This window comes from Sinocyclocheilus anshuiensis, unplaced genomic scaffold (assembly GCF_001515605.1).
Source record: "Sinocyclocheilus anshuiensis isolate Anshui unplaced genomic scaffold, SAMN03320099.WGS_v1.1 scaffold44, whole genome shotgun sequence".
Classification (NCBI taxonomy): Eukaryota; Metazoa; Chordata; class Actinopteri; order Cypriniformes; family Cyprinidae; genus Sinocyclocheilus; species Sinocyclocheilus anshuiensis.
Window position 1 is genome coordinate 1,326,659 of NW_015555746.1, and position 24,426 is coordinate 1,351,084.

At 35.7% G+C, this 24,426-nt stretch overlaps 4 protein-coding genes across 7 annotated transcripts in view; 3 read left to right on the plus strand and 1 right to left on the minus strand.

The window, feature by feature from the left end:
- Nucleotides 1-2,940, plus strand: part of sumf1 (sulfatase modifying factor 1) — a 7,845-nt gene extending 4,905 nt beyond the window's left edge. For both annotated transcript variants that reach the window (XM_016467249.1, XM_016467248.1), the window contains exons 5-10: nt 949-1,031; nt 1,192-1,314; nt 1,397-1,511; nt 1,616-1,729; nt 1,841-1,900; nt 2,386-2,940. In XM_016467249.1, the coding sequence (XP_016322735.1) occupies nt 949-1,031; nt 1,192-1,314; nt 1,397-1,511; nt 1,616-1,729; nt 1,841-1,900; nt 2,386-2,487 (597 nt within the window). In that variant the 3' untranslated portion in view covers nt 2,488-2,940. The remainder of the gene's footprint in view (nt 1-948; nt 1,032-1,191; nt 1,315-1,396; nt 1,512-1,615; nt 1,730-1,840; nt 1,901-2,385) is intronic.
- A 15-nt stretch (nt 2,941-2,955) lies between these two features.
- Nucleotides 2,956-8,842, minus strand: endou (endonuclease, polyU-specific). 2 transcript variants are annotated; one of them, XM_016467250.1, is made up of 8 exons: nt 8,593-8,842; nt 8,444-8,458; nt 6,742-6,898; nt 6,445-6,644; nt 4,131-4,244; nt 3,943-4,049; nt 3,677-3,819; nt 2,956-3,545 (listed from the first exon to the last, which is right to left on the minus strand). In XM_016467250.1, exons 1-8 carry the CDS (start codon nt 8,648-8,650, stop codon nt 3,431-3,433), a joined length of 909 nt encoding a protein of 302 aa, XP_016322736.1. In that variant the 5' UTR covers nt 8,651-8,842; the 3' UTR covers nt 2,956-3,430. The 2 variants fall into 2 exon arrangements, with proteins under 2 accessions (XP_016322736.1, XP_016322737.1); XM_016467251.1 differs by lacking the exon at nt 8,444-8,458.
- Nucleotides 8,843-9,948: 1,106 nt separating this feature from the next.
- tsfm (Ts translation elongation factor, mitochondrial) lies at nt 9,949-13,011 on the plus strand. Its single transcript, XM_016467062.1, has 6 exons — nt 9,949-10,118; nt 10,353-10,505; nt 11,030-11,158; nt 11,253-11,369; nt 11,458-11,539; nt 12,246-13,011. Exons 1-6 carry the CDS (start codon nt 10,071-10,073, stop codon nt 12,635-12,637), a joined length of 921 nt encoding a protein of 306 aa, XP_016322548.1. The 5' UTR covers nt 9,949-10,070; the 3' UTR covers nt 12,638-13,011.
- A 3,021-nt stretch (nt 13,012-16,032) lies between these two features.
- Nucleotides 16,033-21,734, plus strand: myl6 (myosin, light chain 6, alkali, smooth muscle and non-muscle). 2 transcript variants are annotated; one of them, XM_016467238.1, is made up of 6 exons: nt 16,033-16,135; nt 16,451-16,478; nt 18,043-18,186; nt 18,635-18,808; nt 19,839-19,916; nt 21,419-21,734. In XM_016467238.1, exons 1-6 carry the CDS (start codon nt 16,133-16,135, stop codon nt 21,445-21,447), a joined length of 456 nt encoding a protein of 151 aa, XP_016322724.1. In that variant the 5' UTR covers nt 16,033-16,132; the 3' UTR covers nt 21,448-21,734. The 2 variants fall into 2 exon arrangements, with proteins under 2 accessions (XP_016322724.1, XP_016322725.1); XM_016467239.1 differs by lacking the exon at nt 21,419-21,734 and adding an exon at nt 20,018-21,387.
- Nucleotides 21,735-24,426: the final 2,692 nt, after the last annotated feature.

Genomic DNA, 24,426 nt, shown 5'->3' on the forward strand with positions numbered 1-24,426 from the left:
GTGATTGGCCTATTATCCAGTGCATTGTGATTGGCTGAATACCTCAATGTGACGGAAATGTTACGCCCCTTACGATACTGTGATGCCCTCCTGTGTCCCGGCCATAGACTGTAAAAAACCGTGACGTCACCCGTAGGTTTCTAAAGAGCGTTTTTGAGGCTCAAAGTGGGCGGAGCGGGCACCGCGTGTCACTCCCGGATAATCGAAAATGGGCAAAGAGGCGGGAGCTGGTTGCTAATTATGCAGAACTTTAAGGCTTAATATAATTTAAACGGAAAGTTATAAAAAAAATTCACCCCCCTCACAGTTGTCATGAAGGGAAAATTACTAATATAGACCAAAACCACTTTTTGAACCAGGATGTAAACATGTTTTTTTCTGCTGTAAAGTTGGGTATTTTAACATGGGGAGTCTATGGGATTGACTCCCTTTTGCAGCCAGCCTCTAGCGGCCAGTTGAGGAATTACAGTTTAAGTCACTTCCGTGTTGGCTTCACGAGAGAGAGCGGGAGGTTGCCGCTTGCTACCGGAGCTTGTAACACTCCAAAGAGAAAGGAAAAATTTAAATCGCATCATATGACCCCTTTAACGATGACAGCGAACAAGAGGGAGAACTGTCGGTCTCAGCGCCATCAAAATAAAAGTCCCACCTCGAACGCGTCGGCCGATGCTGATATCTGAAAAATACCAAATATCGGGTGATATATCGGCCGACCACTGAATAATATTATACAAAATTACATTTTTTTACAGTAATTTTGATCAAATAAATTCACCTAAATGTTGAAAAAAAAAATGTCCATTCTTCTCTGAGCCTGTCTCTTTGTGCCTGCATGAACTCAGAACTTGGAGATATTAATCTCCAAATATAGCCAAAAATAGTCATGACGTGCGTTTATTGATAAATAAGCTGCATTTCACTTTGTCAATGTATAATTATGGTCAGTAGGTGGCTGCTGCTCCTTGGTGGTCACCAGTGAAAGGTGCAGACTGGAGACACCCAGAAGGACCAGATTCAACCATAGAGCACAGGTAAATAAATAAATACATAAAAGATTTAATACCACATGAGCAAGTACTGAATGACTGTAATACATCACCAATAATTCTGGAAAATCAGATGATATATTTTCAAGTCATACACCTGTTTAGAAGTCATAATATTAAACATAATCTCTGTGTTTTTATCTAGGATGAATCACCCTGTGCTGCATGTATCATGGAGTGATGCACAGGCGTACTGTCACTGGGCCAAACGCAGACTTCCTACTGAAGCTGAGTGGGAGTTGGCCTGTAGAGGAGGATTGCAGGATAGGTGCGTGTGTGTCTGTGTTTTGTTCATTGTTTGTCCATTTTAATGTCTTTTTAACTTATTCTTTATCTGTCGCTCTTGTTAGGCTGTACCCATGGGGAAATAAACTAATGCCCAGAGGGCAGCACTATGCTAACCTGTGGCAAGGAGATTTCCCTAACCACAACACAGCAGAGGACGGCTATGCTAACACATCACCGGTAACACAAAGTAGCCCTTTATCCTGATTTACATGTGTACTGGGTTTTAAATTTAGAGAGGAGAAATTACAGAACACTGACTGATTACTTGGTGCTTTGGGCAGGTGATGTCATTTCCTACAAATGGCTTTGGGCTGTATGACATGGTGGGAAACGCATGGGAGTGGACAGCAGACTGGTGGAACGTGCATCACACTACAGAAGACAAGTACAACCCTGTAAGATAATTATGAGTGAACTATACGCACATCCATAAATTAAAGGTCTTTCATTTATGCATATAAGGCTGTTCATGTGTTAAACCCTTACCCTTATGACTCCTTTCATAGAAAGGACCAGAAACAGGGACCGACAGAGTCAAGAAAGGAGGATCCTACATGTGCCACAAGGTAAAACATGCACAAAGCCATGTAATGTATGACTGCCATTAGCACATCGGGTTTATTAAGGTGTGGGATATTTTATGTTAGCTAACATTGTCAAAAGTTAATACTTTTATATAGCAAAAAGGATTCAGATTATCAAAACTGACAGTAAAGACATGTTACAAAAGATTTCTATTTTGAATAAATGCTGCTCTTTCTAACTTTCTATTCATCAAGGAATCCTGAAAAAACGTTTAATGGTTTCCACAAAATTATTACTTATTACATTATTATTTATCAATAAATGCACGTCATGACTATTTTTGGCTATATTTGGAGACCTTGTCCAAAGTTTTGAACAGTAGTGTAAAGCTAGTATGCACATATTATATATGCCTAATACATACACCATATATATATATATGCACCTAAGAGGAAAATACAACCTTCATCTGTAAGTTTTTATACAACTTGTTTACATACATGTTAACACATTTTTCTCTCTGTAGTCTTACTGCTACAGATACAGGTGTGCAGCCCGTAGTCAAAATACTCCGGACAGTTCTGCCTCTAATCTGGGCTTCCGCTGCGCCGCTGACGCTGATTCATAACCTCAAACATCAGGTCTATCACTGTCATACACTTGAAATCCAGAAGGATTTTGTATTTTATGAAAATAAAGCCATTTGTAAGAGTTTGTTGTTCTTTTATTTTTTTGTTGTATAATTACAGAATGTGATTCTATGCTGAATTATTGGAAAATTGTTCTAAATCAAATGTAAAAATGTGAAAAAAATATATGTGACCTACAAGTTTGCTTAATAACAGACTAATAGATGTGTACACATTTGAAAGTTGTAGCTAATGAGAGTGTGAAAGAATATTATTATGTATTAGTACAAATACAGACAGGAAGGGTGTTTTTCTATTGTTGTGTTTTATTTGGTCCAACATCAACCTCGAACAACCAAGAGAAAAATTAAGATTGCTTATGAGTTGTTTTGGTTGTGAGTCTGTTGATACTGATGTTCAGATGACAGGGAATCATGGTGTGGCAGGGTAAGCAGAGGAGTTCTGCCTCTAATCTGGGCTTCCGCTGCGCCGCTGACGCTGATTCATAACCTCAAACATCAGGTCTATCACTGTCATACACTTGAAATCCAGAAGGATTTTGTATTTTATGAAAATAAAGCCATTTGTAAGAGTTTGTTGTTCTTTTATTTTTTTGTTGTATAATTACAGAATGTGATTCTATGCTGAATTATTGGAAAATTGTTCTAAATCAAATGTAAAAATGTGAAAAAAATATATGTGACCTACAAGTTTGCTTAATAACAGACTAATAGATGTGTACACATTTGAAAGTTGTAGCTAATGAGAGTGTGAAAGAATATTATTATGTATTAGTACAAATACAGACAGGAAGGGTGTTTTTCTATTGTTGTGTTTTATTTGGTCCAACATCAACCTCGAACAACCAAGAGAAAAATTAAGATTGCTTATGAGTTGTTTTGGTTGTGAGTCTGTTGATACTGATGTTCAGATGACAGGGAATCATGGTGTGGCAGGGTAAGCAGAGGCAATGTACTTCTTTCCATCCCCATAGCTGCTGTTGTCCCATGTATAGGTCTGAATGCCCAGAGTCTGTCCTCCCAGACTCACATAACACCTGAGAAGAATACAGTCAGAGATGAGTATATAAATTTGATTTTCTCATATAAACAAAATGAGTTTCATTTGATGAATGGCCAGATGGAGGAATAAATGTGCATAGGCAGACAGCAAAGACAGACAACTTACTTCTTGCCAGGGCGGGTGATGTAGCAGAGGCTGTAGATAGCCAGATCAAATTCAGGACTAGAGCCAATAATGGCAGAACCAACCTCTTTGAAATAGCCATCCCATTCAAACTGCATTCCCAATACATCAGGATATGTGGTCCACTGAGGGGATAAACTTGACTTTTACTATATCAAAACATGTAATATAAGTAGACATCCAGACTTTTAAAATGCATGTTGTGCTAGCACTGGTTTGTTTTGATTCACATGCTCAGCTGTACTCACAGGGCCATTAAAACTATGGCTGTAGTAATTCAGGAGTCCCTGTTTCTCATTCAGATAAAACTGCAGCCAGTTGTGGAAACCAGACACCTTTCCACCCTTAATTTCCCCTGTTGACACAAGACATGTCAGCCAAAGAGAGATAAAAAGCAGTTTGACAGCCAATCACATGTGCTCCCACACAGACTGACCTGCAAAGATGTGCTCAAACCCGCTGGAGTCCAGTTTGCCACTAGATCGAGAGTAAAGACCAAACCACATCATCTTCAGATCCTGGATAAACTCGCTCTGTGATGAGTATACACCTGAAAACCAGCGGTTTTTAAATTCAAATATGTTGCACCACAAAATGATAGTAGTCATTAAACTGTTTTCTTCTAGTAAACAGTTTAGAATATTAGTAAAATATTAATAATACTACATATAAAACAAAAATGTACGCCACCATTCAGAAGTTTGGTATTGGTAAGATTTTTTTTTAAAAAGTATCTTATGCTCATCATGGATACATTTCTTTGATCAAAGATACAGTAAAAACAGTAATATAGTGGAATGTTATTACAATTCAAAAGCTCTTTTCTATTTTAACCTCCTGAGACCCTGTGACCTCATATGAGGACATTATATTTTGGTGTATTTCTCTGAGACTATACATGCCACAGTTTTAAGTCTGGATGTCCTGTACAGAGCACATACAGGGCTTTTCAGAGATACTAAATGTTTGGATGTTTCACTAAGACCACTCCCTCTCCTTGGTCTTCAAATATGTCTGATATTAATTTAGTGACACACTTATGGAAATATGATAATATTTTGTAATTATCTTTTAAATCTAATTTGTAAACTGTCATATATCAACATCTCAGGAAAATGTTATGGGGTTTCAAATCAAAATACGACTTTCTGTTACGAAACAGGATGTTGATTTCATACATGTCCTCATATGAGGACTCTGGGACTAAAAGCATGTTTATTAGCATTTTGGGAGACATAACAAATGAATAGGGAAATAAATTATGTTTCAATATTCTATGAAATATTATATATTATGAAAATCTTGTCAAATATTACTCCCATTATTACACTTCTTTTTTTCATTACATGTTGCCCCAAAAACACATTAATATGCAAATTAGATTTAGTTTATAGATGCATTGTATATAATGAGAAAACCTGTTTATGGCCATTTTACACACATTTTGCAGAAAGAAAAATGGTATATCAAATCATTCTGTTATAACATAGTTGAAAATAATTTTTATACAAAGTTTAGCAAAAAAAAAAAAATTGTTTTTGCCTATGCATGTTCATTCATGTCTTTTTATTTTTTTTTTAAATTGAGTCCCGATGTCCTCTACCGAGGACATAGCATAACTTATGAATGAAATATCATTTTTTATTTTTATTTTTTTAACTTTTTTTTTTAATGCTCTAAACAATGTAAAGACATGAAAAAAACGATTTGTTTTGCCTAAAAATCTTTTCTCGGGTCTTAAGAGGTTAATATATTTTAAAATATAATTGATTCCTGTGATGGCAGGAAAGCTGTTTTTTTTAGAAGTGTCACTTCAATGTCACATGCAATTTGCTCCTCAAGACACAGTTCTTATTATAAGCAATGTTGAGAGAATTTATTTTAAACAAATCTTTAACATTGTAGTGTCTGGACCAATCAAACACACAATTTTTCATTTGATTTAACAAATCAGTTATTCATTAGATTAACAAATCGTCATTTGCACCTTTTTACAAAGGTGTGTTTGAACTAAGAAACTGATGTTTCCTTCAGGCTGTAGATCTGCTGAATATGCAACTGGTTCCATAACTTCATATTCTTATTTTCTCTTCTCTCTACTGCGTTAAGCTTTAACCCTTTCCTAGTGTGTGTGTGTGTGTGTGTGTGTGTGTATGTGTATGTTAGACCAGTTTAAGTGTTTATGTAGTACGTTGGACTAGTTTAAGTGTTTATGTAGTATGTTAGACTAGTTTAAGTGTTTATGTAGTTAATAAAGCCTTACTTGTATCACACTTGACGTTGTTCATTGTTTGCTCATAACTGGAGTCACTTAATCATGCAGATTTATGCTACAAGCTCTTTGTAGAGTTGTACAGTAAGAAAGTTATTTCCCTTAACCAGGAAATTAACGTTCTTAGAATTGACAAGACAGTTGACCCTGAGAGGTCAAGTAAATATCTACAGCGGATCTAAATATTTATAATTAATTATAACTAGTTATGATTAATTATTCATATTTCCCCATGAGCTGATTCGCTACAACATTATAAATGTCTTTACCGTCTCCTTTTAGCAAAACATTGTATCCTTGCTAGATAAAATGTTTCTTTCAAAATTATACTGACCCCAAACCTTTGAATGGTAATGTAGAATTTTAAAATCTTATTTAATAAATATGAAAATACGTAAAATCTCAATATTTTTTATCACATCGAAGTCACTTAAATTCAAAAGGTCTGAAACAAAAAGAGTTTTGGGGTCACATATACCTTTAGAGTGGAGGAAATTGTAAAGCTCCCTGCCCACATCAGTGTTCATGGTCTGCTGGAGGAAAGTGTCCTGCTCCTGCACTTCCTGTGAGGGCACATCCTCCGCTTCCCCTGTCACCCTTCTATAGTTGTCTAATAGATCCAGCAGAGCTTTATATGTGGGCTTGGAGAGCAAAGTACTACTCACTTGCTTGAACAATCTAAGAGATAACGAGCGCATTAGAATACATAATAACATGCATGTATGTGTATATACTGTGTATATGTGGTTATCTGTGTGTGCAGTCGGTGTCTTACGGCTGAGATGAGAGGTCATCATTGGAGCCGGTCTCAGATGAAGAGATCAGTGTCTGAGGATCAATAACCAGCTCTGAGGCTGTGGCCCTGTTATGGTCTAACTTGTACAGCGTCTCAGACAGAGACTTGATCTCAGCGTCAGAGACACTGTCTAATACTTGGGATAGGAAAAGGATAAAGAAAGAGTTAGTGCAAAAAGTGGAAGTGGAAAGGAAAACCTGACAAATCCTGAGCAAAATGAAAGAATAAACAGAAACTGAAACAGTAATTACTGCAATTAAATGAACCAAGCAATTACTGCAATTATAGATTCAAATTTCAATATTCAATTTCTAAAATTGGAAATCTGTTGTCATATCAAGAAAACAATGTTAGTGATCAGTCAAAAGGCTGAACATGTTCAGTGTTCATAACTAAATCTAACTAGATTTAAGTTTATTATTGTTTTTGTTTTTATACGTATGTGTGACACAATCCTGGGTGTAATGCAGATTTGTGCTGTTAACAGCTACAACCGTAACAGCAATTAACTGAACTTACATCAGATGTATACCTGTGTAGCATTTGTAGACTGAAAATAATGTAAAATAATAATAAAGAAATAATGTTTTATGAAAATAAATAAAAACATGAAAGTTCCTTTTCTTTGAATAGTATTTTAAGTGTTCTTCATACAAATAACTAAACTGATCAATTACGCAATAGGAAATATGGTGTTTAGCATTTTCTAATGAATTTTGAGATTAAGTGTGTGAAACTACAGAAGTAGACACAGCTGAGTTTCATGCCATTTTTGGGATCCAAAATAAACAGGACTCAGGGTCAATGAGTAACTTATCTCAGATAACCCCCTAATATCTAGAACTAAATCTTTCTCCTATTTTTATGCCTGTTATAAAACCCTGATTTGCCCCACGTGACTCGGCAGACCTTGACTATTGTACTGTATGTAAGAGACGAATAAAACCTGTGTTTGTTTAGAATTACTTTGAATGATTCATTAGAGTATGTGATTCCTCTGATTCATTATTCGTTTGTGCCTTTTGTCCAATTGAACACAGACAAGGAGTATTAAACTATATTCGTTAAACTACAAACTTCAGGCCAGCTTGACTTGACAGAACAGCAGAATTAGTTTTACAGCTTTAACGTGCAAGACCAGACCAGCTACTAAACTTTTTTTTAAGCCATACACTCTCAGAAAAGGTACAAAGATGTACCTGTTTGCCTTTACACTGGTACCACCCCAATGACAGCTTTGTACCTTTTTTAAGAGAATGATTTTGTTTTACAGAATCACAGATGCTGACGCTAACCTCGACGACCACACTGCTTTTTATAGTCATCGCAGCAGTCCTCATGCTGCTGGCATTGTGAATCGCAGTGGCAGTCGTTCAAAGAATTGTTAGGCTCTCCACATCTTCCTTTACAAGAAAGTGAGCCTTGAAGGAGGTGAGATATATTTCACATGCTGACTGCTAAAGCATCATTTTATGTGAAAGAAAAGATCTACCACCCAGAGGCATGTCAGTATCCTATTATTTATACCAGTAGAGCTCAACAGTATGAACTCAGCAAAGAACAATTAGACATAAGGCACAGGATTTGATTAAGGAGATTTGGGTATAAATCATTAGGAGAAAAAAATGAATAAAATAGGAAAAAGTCAGGGTAAAATTCAGTATTATAATTTCACACTTACAGAAGTCCAGGGACTCTGACAAAGAGAGAGAAGGAACACTATTTGCATTAGGATAACTATGCTGTCCAAAGACCAAAATGTAGCCTACATGAACATGTTCAGTTTAACTGAACGAACAATCAGGATGGAAACTGAAGGTATGAACTTACCGCTGTAGCCCTGAGAGATCAGGGTGATGGTGAGAAAGAGGATGAGGATGATCTTCATTATGTACTTCAGACGATCTAGATGCACAAACTACAGATTAAGACTTGGTTCGGTTTTTATACCATCTCAGATCAATAAAGCTTAAGGAACTCCTCCCATGCATCAACACATTCTGTTGTGATAATGACTACTAATATTTAATAATAAAGCACTAGGTGACTCAGTTCAAACGTTTTGCTGTGTTGCTATGAGCAAAAAGGAAATTTTGGGAGTGGTAAAATGACTACAAAGAGGAAGTTTGTAATCACAAAATAAAATAAAATGAACGAATCTCTGTTCCTCTTTTTCAGTCAGCTGGTCCAAAATCTTTGAGAACAGTTCTCGTTCTCAGGCTCCAGAAATCTGGTGAAAAAGATGAATATAGAATATACTAATTGAATACAATCTTCCATGCTTCATGACAATTTCATGGTCTGATCCATTTGCCAAGAATGTGTTATTGGCAAGAAAGTGTTCCATAAAATGCGCAAACATTCAGAAAGAACAGGTGGTAGCATTCACACTGCAATCACTATACTCTTGTCAAAGTTTTTTTTTTTTTTTTTATCTCCATGTTGGTGTAGAGCTGACACATTCTTACTTTGAATTGTAGAGTTTTTCCCCATGTTGTACAGCACCTTGAATCAAGTTGTTTTTAAATGTGACCCTGGACCACAAAACCAGTCATAAGGGTCCATTTATTGAAGTTGAGATTTATACATCACCTGAAAGCTAAATACATAGGCCTAAGCTTTCCATTGATTCCATTAAGTTTGTTAGGATAGGGACCATACTTGGCCGAGACTATTTGAAATCTGGAATCTGAGGGTGCAAAAAAATCAAAATATTAAGAAAATCGCCTTTAAAATTGTCCAAATGAAGTTCTTAGCAATGCATATTACTAATCAAAAATTAAGTTTTGATATATTTACAGTAGGAAATTTACAAAATATCTTCATGGAACATGATCTTTACTTAATATCCTAATGATTTTTTGGCATAAAAGAACAATTATTGACTGACTTATTGTCAGTTGATCTGGTTCAAAATAAGTCAGACTAACTGAAATAAACCTGGCTTGTTTGGTAAGCTTGTTTTATGAAACAGGCCCCTGGTATACCCAAACAACAACAATAAAATACTATTGTTATTATTATTATTTGAGCAGGTTTATGCATTTTTTGTATACAAATTTATACATTATTTGTATACTAGTTTCGTTAGGCATTGTTATTTTCATTTTCACAATGGATTACACTGTTCCTTCTGTTCTTCAGTAAGCTGCAGTGTAAACTCCTGTGCAGTAGATGGCGCTGTACGTGACTCTTGAATTCTGTTCTGTTTGACCTTTCTCTCTCTCTCTGTAGAAAGCGTGCTTCAATGACATTCCAGCAGTTACTGATGTAAGGAAGCTAGTTTTAGTCCTGAGGAAGATATAGAAATGGCTTTATATTCTTTATTTCGATCTGTCAGGACAGAAGTAGTCAAGGTGGGCTTTGTCATAATTCGCACTCTAATCTTTTAATGTTTTTGGCTGGATGCTTAGAAGTTATGATGCTCTTTGCATGACAGTCTGCTTTGATATGAAATATTTGGCTTGTTATTAAAATAAAGGCGTGTTTTAAATAACAGATGACAGTATTTGTATAACGATTTCCATACGGCTGTGTAATGTTCTGTTGCATCATTAAATCGTGTCATATTTATAACGTGTTGTTCATAGGGATGTGTCACGCAGCACGTTCAGTCTCTCTACACCAGCTGCCCGAGTTTAGCAGCAGATAAAGCACTTCTCCTCAAATTACGTAAATCTACGGGCTACACCTTCATCAACTGCAAAAAGGCACTGGAGAAATTCAACAATGACGTTACACAGGTGCGGTCCAGTATTTTTAAAAGATTGCTGTTAAAAGAATGGAGGATCTTATGCAAAAGATCTGATATACATTTTGATTTTACTACTTGAATTTTAAACCCACTGCATTTTTTTTTAAACTAAAAAGTTTCTAACAAGTTGCTTTGTATTAATTACAAGTCATCTGATTTGTCAGGCACAAATAGTAAACTCACATCCTTGCCATAGTTGTTGTCGTCTCTGTTTATATATATATATATACAGGTGCATCTCAATAAATTAGAATGTCGTGGAAAAGTTCATTTATTTCAGTAATTCAACTCAAATTGTGAAACTCGTGTATTAAATAAATTCAATGCACACAGACTGAAGTAGTTTAAGTCTTTGGAGATGGATGGATAGATAGATAGATGGATGGATGGATGGATGGATGTATGGATAGATAGATAGATAGATAGATAGATAGATAATATAGATGTGTATAAAGTAAGGGTGTGCATGCAAGGATGAGCTAATTATGATTTGCAAAATATGATGTTTTGTAGGCAGAAACCTGGCTGAATGAACAAGCCAAAAAAGAGGGCTGGAGCAAAGCGAGTAAACTGGAAGGTCGAAAAGCCACGGAAGGGCTGATTGGTCTCCTTATGGGTGACAATGCAGCTGTCATGGTTGAGGTATGTTAATGCATCAGTCTTACCACACAATGTGTAATTTGGTTGCCAAAATGATGCAGTGTGACTGAACTAAAATGTATGTTTTTCTTTTCAGGTGAACTGTGAGACAGATTTTGTGGCAAGGAATGAGAAATTCCAGCAGTTGGTGAAGGATGTTGCTTTGTCTGTAATGGCTCATAACAGCAGCAAAAAACAGACAGGGTATATTAAGGTACATGCCCTTCATTGACATTTTCAGAAATGTGCATTTCTTCCACACCTTCTGTAACCTCTGACTGCTGATCTGTTCTCTGATTCAGAGTGTGCTGTCTTCTGAGGATATTAGTAAGCTCCACGTTCCTGAGGGACCCTCACTGGCAGATCAGATAGCCTTGACTATAGGTGAGATAAACCATGATATATTGTGTGTGAGTTTGCCTTTTACATTATATTTACTTTGGCATAACTTTATAAAACCAGGCTTTTCTATGATTTCTTGCCACTTAAAGTGACCCCAAAAAGTATTTGGACACTTAAGCCATGATTAAAAAGGTATAAATGTACACTAATGGTCAGAATGTAGGGGCCAGTATTTTTTAAAAGCAAATTTTTTTTAAATTAAATTTTATTCAGTAAAGATGCATTAAATGAATCAAAAGTAACAATAACGATATTTACAATAGTACAAAAAATTGGTTTCAAATAAATGCTGTAATTTCTGTTCAACAAATAATCCTGCAACTGTTTTCACCTGCAACTGCTTTCATTTTAAAATATATTAAAATAGAAAACGGTTATATTTAATAATTCAACATTTTTACTGAATTTTTAATCAAATAAATGCAGCCTAGGTGTGCATAAGGAAACATCAGAACATCTTCCTGACCCCAAACAAAATTATCTGTATTGTACAAGAAATTATATAATTGCATGATGTGATTATATCTTATTAATCATGAAGTGATAATATCTTCACAACATGAGTTACACTTGTAAGCAATTTTAACACCCCCTGTTTATTGTCTACCTCCTAATAATTAAATATAACAATAAAAATAATTTTCCTTATTCTCATCTCATTTCAGTATTCTGTTTTTTTCCTCTTCAGGGCGATTAGGTGAGAACATTGGCATGCGGCGGGCCGTATCACTTGCTGTGCCCTCTGATTGGCACATTGGCTCATACGTTCATGGGGCAGTTCCCGGGCAGGTTGGCATTGAGATGGGGCGCTATGGATCGCTAGTTGTGTTTCAAGGTGGACCTAAGGACGGGACGGACGCTCTGGGAAGGAAGCTGGGGCAACATATAGTGGGCGAAGCACCTGTTTCTCTTGGCAACATGGCCGATATACCATGTGGTGAATCTGAGACAAGACTTTTGCCCCAGACCTTCCTCCTAGATCCCAAATATACTGTGGGACAGTACCTGACTCTACAGAACGCACGTGTGCTAGACTTCATACGCTTCCAGTGTGGAGAGAGCACCAGTCAGGAGGAGTGAACAGAGCTGTTTTGAATGAGAAAATATATTTCCTTAAAGGATCAATTGGTCTCATCAGCTTGGTTGAAAATCATATTTTCAGTATAAAATTCAGTGTAAAATGTGTAAAATATCTATACATCTTTAATTTTTTTTTGTCATTTTAACCAAAAACAGGGTCAGATCATATCCATGATATCTCTGCCTGCACCCCTCAACCAAAATTCTAGTTTATTCATGAAGTGAATTAAGAAAATTAATTGTAAAGTGGTCTAATAGACATCGTTGTTTTGACACTGACATGTTACTGGTAAAAAAAAAGCCTCAGATGGGTGAATCTGAACTCCTATGCTGGTTCTGTGCATCACAAAAAATAAACGTTTTGCGATCTGAAATACGGATGTCATAGTTTTGTCATAGGTTTTGATTTGACCAAATACCAAAGTTTATAGAGAACCTTGCTAAGCATCTGACCTGGACAAGTGTCTAATCTAGTGCTTTACTGCCACCTACTGAGTTTATTTCACCAGAATAATTCTGTTTATTCTGTTACTCTGTCTCTTTTTAGCTTACACCTTTAACCCTATGATTATTCAGGTAGGGTAAGGATAGTAAAATCTAGCCTAAACCATGAAGTACTCACCCGCCCAGTGGTTGAAGTCCTTCAGGACTGATGTAGATGACTCCCTTCTAGTGGTTCAACGGATCACAAATCTCACGGTTCGGATCACATTATGGTTTTTGACCCTCGGATCATTTTTCGGATCAGCAAGAAAATAAAAATATTTCAATTTAACTTGCTTTTCATCTATTACTTAAAGCGAAGTACTTCTTTGATACCACAGCAAATACTGCTAGATTAACTAAGAAAGTTTAAACATGATTAAAGAGACAAGAGAACAGCCAGTAAAAATAAGAACAAATACACAAATTACAAGCATAGATAAATACAAAAGAATATGTTACAAATAAAATAAGGCTGGTAGTATTCAAATACAGAAGTGTAATTAGGGAAAATAACACTGCAGAGGGTTCACTGCATAAATTAAATATAGATTTTTATCACAGCTGTTTTGTTGTAGCCGTCTGAAACGCGTGTGTGTGCGGCTGTGCGCGAAGAGAACAGCGCCCGAGTAATCGAGTTCCCTTTCGCCTTTTCTCTGTGGAATTGTTTAAAATTTGCTTGCTTGTGTAAATACGAACAAATGATGAATTTATACTCTATTATGGTTACATTTTGCAATTAATCCGCGGACCACGTGCGTGCCGAACCGTGGGGCTTGTTCCGTACGGATAACGGATCAACTACGATCCGTTTAACCACTACTCGGTTGTTCTTGATTGAGGCTCAGTTTGTAGTTATAAGTTAAGTCTCACGGGAGCCAATTGTAACAATAAAATCTCTTATTGGTTAAATACAAAACAGTTAATGCAAAATTAAAACTAACAAAGCAAGTATTGCAAGTGCAAGCATTCTAATATTAAAGCATATATGGCGTGAACATTAAAACAAGCAAATAACATAACATTGAAAGAGGTAAATAGCAATATCAGTATTTAAAACAGTTCTTATATTCTAGATGTGCTAATACCCATCCTGACTGAAACTTTACTGTCATCTAATGGACTGCACAATGTCGTGCATATTTCTAATAATTTCTTTGAAGATCTGTTCACAAGATATCAGGCGATATTTTAAGAGACATGCATTGTAATCAATACAAATTTCATTATTGTGATTTTTTTTATTAACCTGGTAATGATCATATAAATTATTTTTAAAGGTCAGTTCTTAGATCTTTATGTGGGTCACCTTTTTTTTGTCAGCTAAACCCCTTACCCTCGTAATAATAAAGGTTCTTTATTGGCATCTATGGTTCAAAACATTTAACATCCATGGAACCTTTTCATGCACAAAATGTTTTATATAGTGGAAGAAGGTTCTTTAGATTATTAAAATTTTATTTACACTAAAACATAATGGTTTTTTGAAGAGCTGTTCACTGAAGGTTCTGAAAGACCAAAGTGGTTCTTCTGTGGCATCACTGCAAAAACCCGTTTTGGAACCATATTTACTTGAAAAAAGATTTTAATTTATTATTTTAATAATGGCACATTTGGATGTTCAGGGTTCTGTATTGTCACTAGTGTTTTAGGAAATCCATCAAATTGAATATAATAATAATATTAATAATAAACTATGCAAAAAAAAAAAAATTAACACAGAAGTATATTACAGTTATAAATCAACTGTACTGTAAAATAAAAATGAATATTTGATGATAATTATAATTTTATTTGACAATTACATTTAAATAATATTTATGTATTAAATTCATCACTTTCAAACATTCAAACCATTCAGCTTTTTGTGAAATACTGGTGAAATATTGTAAATATATGTTAACAAAAATGTTGAAAACGTATGTGGATTGGGACAGCAGTGTTGGGTTTGTTTCCCCATGTATTGACCGACAGCTCTCATGTTGCCATGTTGAGAGAAATCGGGAGTAAGTGCAGAGGCGTTGTGTGCGTTGTCTGTGTGAACATGATGCTTACTGTAGTTCTAGACTACATTATATGAACATGTATTTACTCTCACCTGCACAAAAACAGATTCAGTATTCCACAAAATGAATAAAAACAGTCAGATGCAAACTCAGAATATTATACAAACCTGCAAAAATTAAATATGAGACAAATATAATTTATGTATTTAATCTCATCTTATTAACCAATGCCTTTGTTACTGACTTTGCCACTAAGCAAAAATGACACATTTGTGTTTCATTTTTTGTTATTGCTGAATAGTGTTGAACTTTCTTCTTCTGCATCATACTCTTAATGCACTTTGTTTGAGCTGTGCCCTCTACTGTACAGACATGAATTTACATTTCCTTCAGCCTGAGGCGTATTCATTTCACTTTTGGTGTGAAAGGGCTTTTGCATTTGTAAAAGAATACAAAAACAAACAAGCAAGCCTTGCACAGATTTAAAAATTAAGTCAAAAAGTACACTATCTTATATCGTGGTTTTAATTTTATTTCAAATAATTATGCAGGATTATTTATCTATTTTAAATGTTAAATTCGATTTAAATAGCCTATCAGCTTTTTATCATCTGTAGCTCAAACAGTACCAATGCCAAGGCCATAGTTTGAATTCCCAAGAACAGTATATGAACTGATAAAATGTGCAAGTTGAAAGCAATATAATTCGCTTGGGATGCGTAAATGTTCATGTTTTTAAAAAAAATTACCAACTCCTGCATGCATTTGGGAAACCTACATTACGGTATTCAAATTTTCTTCGACTGCGCGCGTAATCCTGACACACCGGTAATGACAGAAGAGGGAAACCAGCGCCCGCATAATTCGATTGGCCGACTCGGCTTGAATAGCGTTGAGATGACGTCATCGTGAATATAGCGGTGTAGCAGAGAGTGTTCGCCCATACTGTAATTCACACAGCGCTCGCAACGACGCTCCCTCCGCTCCATCCTCAAACACTGCAGTCATGGTAAGTACATTATCATAGCCAGCATCTTTCATTTTCACTATGATGCAGCCAGGTAATGCCTATTAGTCATACAGGCGGTAGGTTTACCGATGTGACCGTTAGATAACGTTGATCAAATCAACATGGTATTTAAGCCGTCAAGATCTGCTGTCAGTCCAATATCTCATGCGTTCAATATTCAAATGTGCTTTAGTCTGCACTGAGTGTTTAATTTTGTAGGATAATCTTAGTGTCCTTTATTGGAATATCAAACCAATGCATCTTCTGTTTTAACGCTGATCTTCTCTATCGCCCTCATTATGCTGGCATGGACAGTCTGACTTCACTGAGGATCAGATTTGTGGTGGGTAATAAATGTTGACTATTTAATTGTTATAATGCTATGAATTCGTCGAGTTTATATAGTTGCGTTTGTGTTGATGCAAAATAAACGTAGGCCCGTACATCAGTTGCACTGGCTGACAGATGTGCCGTTAATGCTCAGTCCTCAGAAGAACACACGATATGGTGTGTGCATGCTGTGCTGTGCTGTACCTAATGTCCAAATGTAACGCATAAAAATAGACAGGAGGTTTCTTTTATGTATCAGTTTCTAGTGCTGAAACGCTGAGGTTTAAGTGCAGGCAGTTTCCAGATGCGTCGCGTTTGAAAACACCGGAAGCTGTTGCAGTGGAATGTGTAGCTAGAGACATAGCTAAGGAACATGAAAATTGTTTGGATGTGAATTCAAGAAAATAGTAATAGAATATGACTTTAAAAAAAAAAAATTTACATTTGTTTTATAATTAAACAATCTGAAGTGACGTAGTATCATGGCCTACTTTTTCTGATGGTAGAAGCAGCACAAGCTTCTTTAGTGATCACAGAACAGTGCTGCGGATTTGATTCAACTCACTGACTCGAATCTTTTAAATCAGTTCACTGAAAATATTCGCTCACTGACCCCTTTGCGGGTTACATTGTTATGCCCGCAGATATGGTAAAATTATCTATGGTATTTCAGCCAGTACCGGGCGACATACAGTATATCTTTTGTGTTATGAGTGAGTCATTAAATCATTCACCCAACCGATTTGTAAGCCTCTTTATCATATAGAGTTACAGTATTTTGATTATGAATAAATGAGTGAATGCATGCGTGCATGGATAAACCGTACACAATAAGATCAATAACATGCATTTATTATTAAATGAAATAGATTTCATTTCATTTTATTCATGAGTCGTTCATAAGCGAAACAAGTCGTATTGCACTTTATTCAAATTTTTGTGTTTTCAAATCTACTGATAGACTTCAGAAATTTAGTGTTTAGGCATCATTACTCCTCACAAGTAACACATCAGATTTATCACTCCTCTGTTATGAACTGCTGTGCTTGAATGTTATCAGGCTAAAAAAAACAACAATAACATCAAAGATGTTCAATTACATTTTTACTTCACTGTGTATGTTCTTTGGTCTTTTTAAAACATTTCTAATTCTTTTGTTAGTCTGTTCTGTAGTATTCCTCCTTGTTTATGAAAAAACTCACACTAGACAGTAGAGTACATAGTGTATAGTGAGTCATTTGGGACACAACTAATATTCCTATTGATGTCGTGCTTGTTCTCTCTTCTGCCCATATATGGTTAATCACAGTAAGTGTGTGTGTGTGAAGTTTGACTCAGGGCGGCCCGGGAAGCATTGCATTCCTGTAAGCTGCTCTGCCAAGCACTATGATAGTGATCTCAAAGCCTCAAGCAAGAACAAAGAGCCTAATGATTTTAGATCAAAATGTGCTTGTTGTTTTAGAATAAATCACAAGAATTTTTACTCATTGTCATTTTCATTTTCAGTCCACATAACTACAAATAATTTTCTACATCACCTGCCTAAAGCATTTAAGCATATTTTCTCTCACTAACAGAGTTTAAGGAGGCCTTCCTCCTGTTTGACCGAACAGGAGATGGGAAGATCATGTACAGTCAGTGTGGGGATGTGATGCGTGCTCTGGGGCAAAACCCTGTCAATGCTGAGGTCCTCAAAGTCCTGGGCAACCCCAGTAATGAAGGTCTGGCCTTTCTTTTGCTGTTATGATTCAAGCATGCCTTGTCCTGTATGATTTGCTAAAAATTTGCATTTTTAGCAAGCAGGAAATAATTTTAAGTTACAATGTTTGAAAGCTTTGTCCTCTTCATTTAAAGGGATAGTTCACTCAAAAAGAAAAAAAGTCACCCTCATGTTTATTCACCCTCAGGTTGTTCCAAACCTGTATGACTCTGTCACTTCCCCTGATCACTAAGCTGTACTTGTTTACATTCTGTCAGACAAAAGCAGTTTCTCGTTTAATCAGTCTAAATGCACTCAGACCCACTTCAAAAAGGCCCACTGATTTAATCTAGATATGTCTTTATTCTCCACACTTGTAGTTATAAAGTGATTATTTTCTTCCTTAATTCCCAGTGGGTTAAGATGTTGATGTGAATAAAAGTAGTGATTTTTAATGTCCATTCTCTCAGATATGAACATGAAAATGCTGGACTTTGAGCAGTTCCTGCCCATGCTGCAGGCCATCGCTAAGAACAAGGATCAGGGTTCCTTTGAGGACTTCGTGGAGGGGCTGCGGGTATTTGACAAAGAGGGAAATGGAACGGTGATGGGCGCCGAGCTTCGACATGTCCTTACTACACTGGGTAAAGAGTCACGGCCTCTTATAGAACGATTTTACAGTAGAGTACAATACTATCCTTCTTTGATTATTTTCAAGGTTTTTTCTACTTAGGAAGCATCTTAGGATGTTTTTTTCTGCTATTGTCACCTTTAACTGAGAATGCTACTCTTTCTACAGCTGCTTTTATAAAGAGTAATTATTACAGAAATAATACGCTTTAAAAGAATTTGCTTAAGTACAATCTGAATGTAATGGTTTTTAGACACTTAATTGGATTTTATTTAAATGAAAATGTATTATAGTTTACATTTATTTTAAGTGCAATTAGCTGAACTTTAGAGTGCTTTATTTGACCCACTTACAGTAAGTAGGTGTTATTACTTCTATTGTCTTTAAAACATGGTTAATGTGTGCTGCTGAATGTACTGACAAGCATTTATGGTAAACTAAAATATGTCATTTCTGTTGAAACATTTGTAATGATGAAGTTGCAAATTAGTACATTTAAAATATATTAACTTAAAATGTAGTACAGAATAAAACACTACAGTTAAAATTATGAAGTACTTTACATGTACTTTAGTATGTTAGTCAACATATCAAATAAGTGTACTTCTGTAATTCTTGATTTAAAATGTACCTTAATTTGACATTATTAAAAGCATACTTAAGTGTTAAAGATCTGAAGTATACTTAAGTGGCCTTTTATTTCATTAACATTATATTATCTGTAAGTACTTTTTTGTAATATATTTTTAAGTGCACATTCAATACAATTAAGCACACTTTGTTTTCGTTACTAAAAATATACTGACTCAAGTCTGATTTGGTGCATTTTTAGTGCTTTTAACTAACAAGTAAAATATTTAGAAATAAAACCCACAGATATTTTTAAATCCTAAAATTGAATTTGTATCAAATGAAACTTTTTGTTGGATAAAATATCAGTCCTTTCAATCCCAAAGAGATTGACCACCAACAAAGAACTAAAAGCACCTTGCGGTTGTTTTCATTAGGAGAATTTAATGCATTTTGCCCATGTTTTACGATAGGTGAGAAGATGACAGAGGAAGAGGTGGAGACGCTCTTGGCAGGACATGAGGATGCTAATGGGTGTATCAATTATGAAGGTACAACAATCACATATGGGCCTTTTTTCTTCTCTGAACATCAAGACTACAGTAGAAGTTTTGAAGTCCGTATGTAAATCATTTGCATTTCCTTCCGACAGCATTTGTGCGCCACATTATGGCTGGTTGAGGAGAGGGTACGGATGGTCCTGTTTGTTTTTACTCATTCTTGTCTCCTTCAGCTCCCTCTCTACTGCGTCCCCTGGCTGTAGCGTAGCATGTAGCATTTCTGCATGTGCATAGGCGTCTCCTGAATCCCACTGTTGCCATGATGATGCTAAATTTGCTGGTCACCCTGATGCCAACTTCCCCCAAAACAACCCATTACCCTTTATTCTAAAATACAGTGTTATAACTTCAATATTGTATATTCTCATCCCTTTTGCTTGCATTAGTTCTAATAGGCCACATACACACTGCAGCAAAAAAACAGTTATAAATCCACTTAATATGCTCTGTACAAAGCTCTTGGTCATTTACGTGAATGATAACTAATTCATTTCTGTTTTTAAATGTGATAGTCACTCCTAAATCTCTGCAGTGTGTATGCAGCCACAGAATATATGGCAGCTGATGGTATTGTGAAAGAAAAATTACTGTTAGCATCATATTAAAGGTTAAAATGGTGCTAGTGTAGTAGATTCGGGCTTAATAGTTAAAAATACACATTTTTCGATTTTAGTCAATTTCTCAATTTGAGAATCAATCTTTTAGTCAATGCTGTTTTTAGTTGATGTGTGAACATATCATCTTCTGTGGAAAGATATCAATAAAACAGCTTGTAAACAATATGTAATGTTACATTTATCTCTGAAAAGCCATTCGACCATTGATCAAGCTATTGACCTTTAATAGTAATGTACCAACTGACAAGCTTCCCTGTATAGCTTACAGCATTAGTTATGAGAGTTTTTTTTCTTGAGGAAAATTGACATGCACTGTACCTGATATACCCCAATGAATCAACATCAAATTGAATTTATTCAAGACTGTTATTAAATCAAATTGCAAGCTTGTGAGTCATAATCGTAATCAAATCGTGGAAATTGTGTAAACACCCAGCCCTATCCTTTATTTTTGAAATTCTGCTGTTACCTTAGGAGGGTTTGTAAAGAGGTGTATTGTTAATTCTAGTTTTCAGTCCTGTCACATTGCTGTTCCTGCTTTCTATCTCTTTTGTACTTGTGTATTTATTTGTTCTCCACATGCCTATGTAAGGTATGCTAACTCATTCAAATTTCCTTTAGGCCTGGACAATCTCTTTTTCCCTCCCCTTTTCATTCAAATCATCCCAGGGCTTCTGCATTTCACCTCCTGTTGTTGCCAGGAAATGTTACTGAACTACAAATGCAGTCTGTTGTTTTAGTGCGATCTGTGGTTGTTTATGGATCTGGAATTTCTAGAACTTAATGTGTTGTGTCCATGGCAACATTTGCTGATCTACTGGGTTGAATTTTCTTGGATCACTGCCTCATACTACTTTTTTTTCCTCTCTTTTACAGAACTCGTAAGGATGGTCATGAGCGGTTGAAGAATTCAAACACGTTTATTTCATTTTTGTCCGTCAGGCCCCCCATTTATGTGATTCTTAATTTCCATATTAGCTTTTTTAATTATTTGATCTTTTTTTTCCCTTAAGTGCCTTTTATCATGTTTTTGGAGAATTATGGCTCAATTCATTCCAAAAACTTCCACTGGTGTTCATAGGTTTGCTTGAATACCTTTCAGCCATTACATTCATTCCATCAATTATTGTATTCAGCCCCTATTCGTCTTAAACTGTGAGGGACATTTTGATTGGCTCTTACTGTAGTTTTTTTTTTTTACTAACCTATTGTCTAAATGTTTGTTAGGCATTTGACATCCCTCTTTATTGTCTGCTGTGCATCATAATAAATATTCAGAATGATCTTTGATTTTGTTGATTTGTCTTTATGTCAGAGATGTGAGTGTGGGTGTATGTGTGGGAGAGTATGGGTTGCCTTGTAGGGCATTGTTGTACCAACCATTTCCATTTTAGTATAGTTAACTCTCTCCCAATAAACATAATACAAGACCATACCAATTTAGGAGTATGCGAAGGTGCTTGAATGTGTTGGCTGGGGAACCTGGTGCTGCCAATATGTTTTAGTGGTCCTGAGTTTACCTTATAAGACAAGTGGACTCGCTACAAAAACCTAAAGAAAAGGACTGTTTAGACTTCAGTGGTATGTATAACAACACCTTGTGATTCTAACAATATAGTCATCTGTCGTTATTGTTAAGACCTGTTCATACCATACCATATAATGATAATATGGAAGCCTGTTTCAGCCACAACTCAGAATTCTGACATTTTCTCACAATTCTAAATTTACATGTAACAATTCTTAGTTTTTACACAATGTAATTCTGACATTTTTTCACAGAATTAAGAGTTTACATCTCACAATTCTGACTTGTTTCTCAAATGCGAGTTTATATCTTGCAATTCTGAGAAAAAAGTCAGATATGTGAGATAAAACGTTGATAAACCATGATGATTGATGATAGACGATAAAATCATTGACAGCCAATCAGAACGATCTTGAGCCTTTAAAGCAGCAGTTGAAACTGCAAATAATAATAATAACTTTTAACATGTGCTAGTGTGGATGCTAATATAGTTTTATCATGTGCTGGTGTGGATGCTAATATAGTTAGTATAATATCAGTGGTGGCCAAAATTATTAGAACACTTGGCATATTTAAGAGGTTTGAGTTGTTTTTGTTGAATTGGCCATTACAATACCCATAAAACAAACTATTACCGGAACTATCTGCAATGGAAAGAATCTGCTGGAACATTGAAAATGATGGACTGTCCCCCTCAAAGTCCCAACCTCAAACCCATCGTGCAAATTTGGTGCGAGTTGGAAAATAAACTGGACAGATATATTGTACATTCAAAGGAAAGCCTTTGGCTTGAGTTGCAGAAGGCATGGGATAACATTAGTGTTGAAGTTCTCAGGAAATATATTGACACTATGCCAGAGAGATGTGCTGCTGTTATTGCTGCAAAAGGTGGACATACCAAATAATATTAAAGTTAAAAGTGGATAAAAACAGTACGACTCACTTTATCTGTTATTTGTTGTGCTCAGAGCAACCATCTGCATGTTTCATGAACATTATGAAATTAAATCATGTTTTGGAGGCAAAAAAAGTCAATGTTTTCAGATCTGTCAGGTGTTCTAATCATTTTGGGCACCACTGTACATTTTTTTTAAGTCTGAAAGATAAGTATTGCCAACTAGTGAATGAATGATAATACTGATTAAGATGTGATTTGCTGATAATTCTGCTTTCTGCCCTAGAATTATTTTCCCTCCAAGTTTAAATTGGGCACATTCATGATAAACTTGAGAGCTTCTTTTTGTACAACTGAAATATTTTTTCAAATTTCTAGCATGATAAATCAGCAATTTTAATCAGCAATATAAGATAAGGCTTATATTCTGAGCACTCTTCACACAGCTCATATCACTGATGATGTCTTTTATTGTGCAGAACCATTCAGTATTTTTGAAACCAAAATCGATCCATTCGTAGTCAAACAGGTGCTAGACAGCTCCTGCTACATCTCCTCAAAGGACGAACTGAACATCTTCAAACATTCACACACATCTCAATGCAATGGTTACCAGCTTTCACCATAAAAAAAAAAGTAAACAAAATGTAAAAATTAAAAAAAACGACAACTACTTGTACCACTACAATGTAAAAGACAAAGACCAAAGAGCTGAGCAAACTGATCGAATGACATTTTCAACACTGGTTATGAGTCGTGCAAAACTGTGAGGTTGATGTGAATCTGTTCTGTCAGTAATACTGCATGTTGGACTACTGCATACGTGTGCATTCACATATACAGTATGTGTGAGGATGTAAACTGCAGGACTATCACAGCGGGAGTGTATGAGTTTGTCAATTCTGATATTGGCAGATTTTACATCCATCACTACTAGCATGAGTAGTCTGGAAACATGGCAAATTAATGTAGATTAAAATAAAAAAACATACATACGTACATACAAAAAGATGTGTGGCAAATCAAAGAGTGCATGCACACCACACACACACACACACACACACACACACAAAGAGTCCAGCTTCATCGTATAAAACGACTGACACTTTCACATGAACATGTCAATAATACGACAACATCCACAGTCAGAAAGAGAAGGAAACATTACAGACATGTATAATATGATAACAGCATTACATAATTCGTAATAGTGTAAAGAAACATATAAAAATACAAAAATAGGACAGTTACAATATGAAGATATGACATACACAGACCACAGCTGCAAATGTAACTTTAAAATCCCTTGTCTCTACTCAGGTAGTTGCCACTAATTTGTAAAACAAAACGGTTTTTCTTCATGTTGTAAATACTTTCTGTGGGTTTGGCCTGTAACTAAAACACCCGTACACACACACACACACACACACACACACACACACACACACACACACACACACA

What these genes read in the sequence shown, in the direction of transcription:
- endou (XM_016467250.1), bottom strand. Translation starts at nt 8,650, where the DNA reads ATGAAGATCATCCTCATCCTCTTTCTCACCATCACCCTGATCTCTCAG. An exon ending in GATGACCTCTCATCTCAGCC is followed by an intron (nt 6,645 to 6,741) that starts GTAAGACACCGA and finishes GTTATCTCTTAG; the next exon opens with ATTGTTCAAGCAAGTGAGTA. An exon ending in CAATTTCCTCCACTCTAAAG is followed by an intron (nt 4,245 to 6,444) that starts GTATATGTGACC and finishes GCTGGTTTTCAG; the next exon opens with GTGTATACTCATCACAGAGC.
- tsfm (XM_016467062.1), top strand. Translation starts at nt 10,071, where the DNA reads ATGGCTTTATATTCTTTATTTCGATCTGTCAGGACAGAAGTAGTCAAG. An exon ending in TCAGGACAGAAGTAGTCAAG is followed by an intron (nt 10,119 to 10,352) that starts GTGGGCTTTGTC and finishes TGTTGTTCATAG; the next exon opens with GGATGTGTCACGCAGCACGT. An exon ending in TCAGATAGCCTTGACTATAG is followed by an intron (nt 11,540 to 12,245) that starts GTGAGATAAACC and finishes TTTCCTCTTCAG; the next exon opens with GGCGATTAGGTGAGAACATT.
- myl6 (XM_016467238.1), top strand. An exon ending in GGGCAACCCCAGTAATGAAG is followed by an intron (nt 18,187 to 18,634) that starts GTCTGGCCTTTC and finishes CCATTCTCTCAG; the next exon opens with ATATGAACATGAAAATGCTG. An exon ending in ACATGTCCTTACTACACTGG is followed by an intron (nt 18,809 to 19,838) that starts GTAAAGAGTCAC and finishes GTTTTACGATAG; the next exon opens with GTGAGAAGATGACAGAGGAA.